At 63.3% G+C, this 6350-nt stretch overlaps 1 protein-coding gene across 1 annotated transcript; it reads left to right on the top strand.

The window, feature by feature from the left end:
• The first annotated feature begins 1284 nt into the window (after nt 1-1284).
• SFN (stratifin) lies at nt 1285-2073 on the top strand. The gene has a single exon (XM_037380778.1). The coding sequence runs from the start codon at nt 1329-1331 to the stop codon at nt 2067-2069; it is 741 nt and encodes a 246-aa protein (XP_037236675.1). The 5' UTR covers nt 1285-1328; the 3' UTR covers nt 2070-2073.
• The last annotated feature ends 4277 nt before the right edge of the window (nt 2074-6350 follow it).

Below are 6350 nucleotides of genomic sequence, written 5' to 3'. Positions count from 1 at the left end.
CATCCATCTCCCCCCCCCCACGTGAGTGAGGTGGGGGGATGCCACGGGGCCAGGCACTCCCGGCCAGGTTGGCACCGGGGCTGTTTGCAGGGATGAGTAAAGCAGCGAGTCATGCTGCTTTAAAAAAAAAAAAAAAAATCCCAACACCTTTTTGCCTTGGCGCGATGCCGCTGGGCACCAGCTCCACCCTGCCCGCCCCGCATGGCTCCCGCATGGCAGCCGGGGCCGGGGCTTGGCACAGGAGGCGATGCCGAAGCTTCGCCAGCGCCCGGCGTGTGGCAACAAGCTTGAGCAGGATGAGAGTGAAACTGCAGCGCAACGCGAAGCAGAGATCCTAATCGGGGCGCCGCGTTTCCACCGGCACTTACGGCCAGGTTGTGTCCAAAAAAATAATAATAATTTAAAAAAAAAAAACACTTGTAAAACAAAAAAAAAACAATCCCCCCAGCTCTTCAATTACAGCTTGAGAAATGAGAAAAAAAGTCCCTGGCGCGGTGCTGGGTTGGGGCAGTGCAGCCCTGGGCTGGAGGAGCCCCCCGTGCAGTGGGGCTGGGGTCTCCGGGCTCACATGGCGGTGCCGCCCCACCAGGGGATGTTTGGGGGGGTCAGGCTGGTCCCACGACTGAGCCCTGCTGCGGGGCGGCCCCTCCCGCGGCTGAGCCTTCCTGCCTCAGTTTCCCCACCTGTGGGAATAAATACCTGCCCGTCAAGCCCTCACAATTACTGGCAAGTTAATCACCATATTAAAAATGACAGTGATATGATTTTTTTTGGGGGGGGGGGGGGAGGAAATAATTTTTACGACCTGACACACCCTGTGGCCCATTTCTCTGGGGGGGGGGGGTGGGAAGAGCTGAATGCTGCCACATCTCCACATACACACACACACACACCCCACACCCCCCAATAACCCGCTGTCCCCCTTCCAAGGACTTTTAGCAGCGGGACGGGCGTTCCGTGGGTCCTGGGGTGGGTGTTGGCTGGAGGGAGACCCCCAGGGCATCCATGGGTGCTGCACCCACCGCCGAGCCCTCTCCAGGGACATGGGGAGGGCAGGGCGTTGGCCACCCCTCGCCCCTTCCCCAGTGCCCGCCGCCTGCGGGCGATGATTCACCGCAATTTTCCTTTTAAGGCCGGGCTCGGCAGGGAGGAAGCAGAGGAGGAGGAGAAGAAGGACACTCCTTCGGCCTCGCTGGCTCCTCCTGCTCTCGCTCGAGGCTCCGACGCTCAGCCAAAACCGAATCCCGGCAGCGGGGCGCAGCAGAGGCTCCGACGGCTCCCGGCCCCGCTCCTCGCCCAAGCGTCTGCCCTGCGCCCGCGTCCCAGCCATGGCAAGAAACCACCAAGTGCAGAAGGCCAAGCTGGCCGAGCAGGCTGAGCGCTACGAGGACATGGCAGACTTCATGAAGGCGGTGGTGGAGCACGGGGACGAGCTGTCCAACGAGGAACGCAACCTCCTCTCCGTCGCCTACAAGAATGTGGTGGGGTGCCAGCGCTCAGCGTGGAGGGTCATTTCCAGCATCGAGCACAAAACCGAAGAGGGGGATGACAAAGCACAGCTGGTGAACGAGTATCGGGAGAAGGTGGAAAGGGAGCTGAACGGCGTCTGCAAGAACGTCCTGGCCTTGCTGGACAAGTATCTCATCAAGAAGGCGAGCGATGCCGAGAGCAAGGTCTTCTACCTGAAGATGAAGGGTGACTACTTCCGATACCTGGCCGAGGTGGCCACCGGCGACGACCGCAAGAAGACGATAGAGAACGCCCAGGAAGCCTACCAAGAGGCCATGGACATCAGCAAAAAGGAGATGCAGCCCACGAACCCCATCCGCCTGGGGCTGGCCCTCAACTTCTCCGTCTTCCACTACGAGATCGCCAATGCCCCCGACCAGGCCATCTCCCTGGCCAAGACCACCTTCGACGAGGCCATGGGGGACCTGCACACGCTCAGCGAAGACTCCTACAAGGACAGCACCCTCATCATGCAGCTGCTCAGGGACAACCTCACGCTATGGACAGCCGAGTGCGCTGGAGAAGACGGCGGCGAGGCTGGCGAAGAGCCCAAGAACTGAACGGCCCCCGTGGAGCCGGGGACCGGCCCCCACCTGCCCCCCCATTCCAGTCCCTTCGGCATCTATTCATGATTTTTTGTTGTTGTTGTTGGTTTTGTTTGGTTTTTGTTTTTTTTCCTGTTTTTGGTTTTTCGGGGGGTGGGGGGGGTGGGGAGGCATCTCAGCTCCCCCATGGCTCCCCCAGCCTGGATGCCGGGAGTGGGGGTGGCTTTGGCATGCCGCCCCCCACCTCTCCCTCTCCCCAATCCTTTGCTCTGGGGAGGGGGAAAGGAGGGAGAAGAGGTGCCTCCATCCCCCAGGGCTGCCAGCCCCTCCATATTTAACATTTTAGGTGGGGGAAACCAGCCCAGCATGTGCTGGCTCCAAACCCCCATCCCGAAGGGCTGGAGCAGTGACGGGAGGAGGTGAGGGGCCAGAACGGGGCAAAGGGGGGGTCCGGGCAGCCCCCCCATCCCGGGAAGGGGGGGTTGCTATTGCCAAAGCCTCTGTGCGTCTCCAATAAACCGTCTCCTGCATGCCTGCCTCTGGTCTGCCTCGTCTCTCCCCTGCGCACGTGTCCGGGCAGCTCCCGCCGCCGCCGGGCACCTGCTTCGCCTCCCTCCCACCCTGCCGGGTCCCCCGGGATCTGCAGCACCGGTTCGGCTGCTCCCGAGCCCCCCCCGGGGTCTCAGGGTACCCAGTGAGCCCCATCCCTTGGTGGCTGCAAAACCACAGCCCACGGGAGGGCTCACCGGCTGGGCTCTGCCGCTGTGGGGTGAGGCTGTCGGCAGCGCTGGCTGCTCCGTGGGGTGCACCAAGGTCCCCCCCCCGCAGCGGGGTGTCCCACCCCCTTGGTGCAAACCCACAGCACCCCAAAACCTGGCACCGAGGCCCTTGTACAGGTTCCCAGGTCCTCCAGCACCAGCCCTTCTCTGCATCCCAGGAGGAGGGTCCCCAAAAGCAGCAGCGGCAGCGACATGGGGACAAGCCCTGGGGTGTCCTTGGGGTGGGAATGTCCCCGTCAAGGTCCAGACGTGCTGGAGCGGGTGAAAGCTCGGCAGTTCTGGTCCTGGCACCCGGCCATGGGGAAGGGTGCAGCTCGTCAAGCGCAGCCCCCTTCCCCCCCTCCACCACAGCAAGTTTCGACATGAAAAATAATTACAATAAAATACAGTCATGGCACCCTGGGCTATGAGCTCATCAGATCAAGCGCAGCAGGGCTGGGCAGGAGCCGGCCTTTGATGGGAAATGCTGGGATGCCGGGAGGAAACGCGCCATGACTCAGGACACGCCGCCCTGGTTCAGCGGGGTCCCCAGCTGGGGACGTGGGGGACATGCCAGCCCCGAGCTCCAGCATGGCCAGCACCCAGCTCCTGGGGTGCCAGGAGCTCCTGGGCTTTGGGGAAACCGAGGCACGACCAGGCAAGTGACCTCCCTGCCCCGATGTGTGCAGGGATTGCGGGGCGCGCAGGGCACGCGGTGCAGAGCCCACGGGGCCGCTGCTCCCAGTGTAGGGACCGGCCTGGGATGCAACGAGCTTTGCCAGGGCTCTGCCGTGGGAAAGCGCTGGCTGCTGTGGGAGGTTGAGCTGCACAAACCAGAACCTGTTTGCCCTGGATAGGGCACGTCACCTGGAACAGAGCTGGGCACAGAGCCCAGCCGAGGCGATTAACCCCTCTGAGCCCCCCCCAGCCCTTCACACTCACCCCCAACTCCATCATGGCACCTTGTAGGAGCCAACGTGGGTGTCGCCTTGGCCCTGCCAAGGACCGGGTCAGCGGCCCAGGCAGGTTGCAGTTTGCTCAGCAGGTCCCAGCCGAGCTGGGGGGGGCCCCCGGCGGTGTCGGGGAGCCCAGCCGGTTCCTGGGGGGGAGGCCAGCAAGGGGCCCCAACGCTTGGCCGCCGCCCGGCCCCCAGCGCAGCCAGCCTGGGAACCAGCCCCAGACCTGTAATTAGCCACACCGGGCTGGCCAACGTGGCAAATGAGCCAAGGGCTCTCGCTGGCCCTTGACCTGCGGTCTGGGGACACCAGCAGCCAGGCTGGTTAAACTGGCAGAGGTGAGGTGGGGGCTGGGGGGGTGCCGGTGCCTGGGGAGGGGGTTAACTGGGGGTTGGCCATCCATCCCTGCTGCTTCTCCCATGGGTGCCAGGAGGACAGTGGGGCTCCCGCCAGCCTCCCAGGAGTTAACCGATTTCAACAGAGCCCAAAATTGCAGCGTGGCTGAACCGTGTAGGAGGACGATGCTCCCCAGCCTCCCAGCCGGTCCGGCAGCTTTGCAGGGCTGGGAGGGAGCCCCGGGGCCCCTGCGACACCTCCCGTGAGGGTTGTGCTGCTGGGGAGCACGAGGCGGTCCCCAGCTTCCCCCTGTTTCACGTAAGGCTGTGGGACCCAGATGGAGGGGATCAGGGAGACACTGGGACCCCAGTTCCCATCCTTGCCCCATGGCTGGGGGATGCTGGAGGATGCCGTCAGCATCCCTGGCACCCTGCAGGAGGGGGTGCACAGTGAAGCTCTCAAATATATGTGTTTTAGTGTCTTTAACGCCAGCAGAACAAAAAGACATGGGTGCCCTGGGGCCAGGGAGTGTCCCCCCCACTCTGGAGCCAACCTCCCAGCCAGGCACTGGGAGCAGGGTCCTGGCACAGCCCTGTGCACCACCATGGCTAGCAGCCATGGGGTTAAGGCTACCGTAACAGCTCTCTGCGGGCAAGCAGGGGATGCTGCCCCTGGCCATGCTGCCTGCAAAAGGCTCTGCCAGTCTGAGCAGGGGCTGGAGGGCTGCAGGACCCACAGCCAGGCTTGTCCCTTGTCCCCAGCTCTCGCAACCTCCTCGCAGGGCTTTGTGCCCAGGGCCGGCACTGGCCAGCTCCGGGCTGCCCTGCAGGGCCAGCTGAGTCTGAGCCACCACAGCACCTCCCTGGGCTGCAGCACCCAGGGGGGACCGCGCTGGGTGCTGTCACTGCTAGCCCCGGGGCGGTGATGGGCAGCATCCTGCCAGGCAGGCACTGGGGTGTGCCAGGCTCGCCCCGGGTGCTGGTCTGGGGGCTTTTTAGTTTTTGGAGAAGCTTTTCATACCCCCTGAGAGAGCATCACTTGATGGGGAAACTGGCAGCCTGTGAGCAGGAGCCCCGTGCTGGAGCTGGTGGCCATCAGATGGGGGCAGATGCTGTGGGGTCGCACTGGCCTCATCCTCTGGCCCATCTCATCCACCCCACAGCCCTGGTGAGACCCCCAGCACGGGGCCGAGCCCTGACGCACATTGCAAAGGCTGGGGGCTGCCAAAAATGCTATTTCACACCCACCCATGCCAGGCTGGCTGACTTGGCCTCATCCAGGCACCGTGTTTTGGGGTCTGGCTGGGGGGACCTTGCAGCTGCTTTGGGGTGACCCAGTTCTGGGGTGCTGCTGCTCCCCAGCAAGCAGCTGCGGTGACACTTTGCCGGGTGGGATGTGCAACCGGTGGCCTGGCTGCAAAGCAGGGGTTGGGGCTGGAGGCTGGAGCGGGGGGGGACACACGCAGCAAACCCCAGCTCAGTGGCTGCAACCAAAGCCCAAACCCCTCCATCCCGAAAAACACGACCTGCTGCGTTCGGTCTCGCCCAGGAGGTCCCATGAGCGATCAGGGTGGGCTCAGCCTCTCCCAGCGCTGGGCTTGGAGGGGCCAGGGCAGGTAGGACCAGCTCAGCAGAAAGCCTGCCCCCCCCCCCCCCCCCCCCCCCCCCCGGGTTGTGCCTCAATTGGGGTGACTAATCCTGGCCCTTCCCCCCAGCTGATTGCTCAACAGGAGTGACAGGAGCCAAAGTGTCACCTCCCTCAGCCCTGGGAGCCTCGGCGAGGCCATTCCCTCCCAGCGTGGGGACATGTGGGTGCAGGAACCGGCCGGATTTCGCGCCTGGGGTCCCCAGCCACCCCTGCCCATTGCAGAGCCATTTTCTGCTTCACCCTGACTGGGAGCAGCAAGTATCATCCCTGCTGAGCTGCGGGTCCCAATCCAGCCCCTGCTTTCCAAAACCGGGCTGCAAAGAGCCCCTCGGTGCTAAAATGCTGAACTTTTCAGGCTGCAGCAGCTCTTTCAAACCCCAGCACTTCCAGGCTCGGACACAGCAGCGCTTCCCTGAGCTGAGAGGTCTCTGTTACCTTTGATTTCCCTTTTTTCCAGCACCAGCACAACGCGGTGAGGCGGGGGCTGCAGGTACCGCCTGGGTATTGAAATTTAAAAGCCAAACAGCCATAAAAGCTTTGACGGCTCTTGCATAACTCCAGCTTGACCTGACAATACCCTTTTAAGCCACCAAATCTCT

This window comes from Falco rusticolus, chromosome 3 (genome assembly GCF_015220075.1).
Source record: "Falco rusticolus isolate bFalRus1 chromosome 3, bFalRus1.pri, whole genome shotgun sequence".
NCBI classification, from domain to species: domain Eukaryota; kingdom Metazoa; phylum Chordata; class Aves; order Falconiformes; family Falconidae; genus Falco; species Falco rusticolus.
Note: the sequence above shows the minus strand (reverse complement) of the source record. Positions and strands in the feature narration are given on the sequence as shown.

Coding starts and splice junctions, on each gene's coding strand:
- SFN (XM_037380778.1), top strand. CDS start 1,329: ATGGCAAGAAACCACCAAGTGCAGAAGGCCAAGCTGGCCGAGCAGGCT.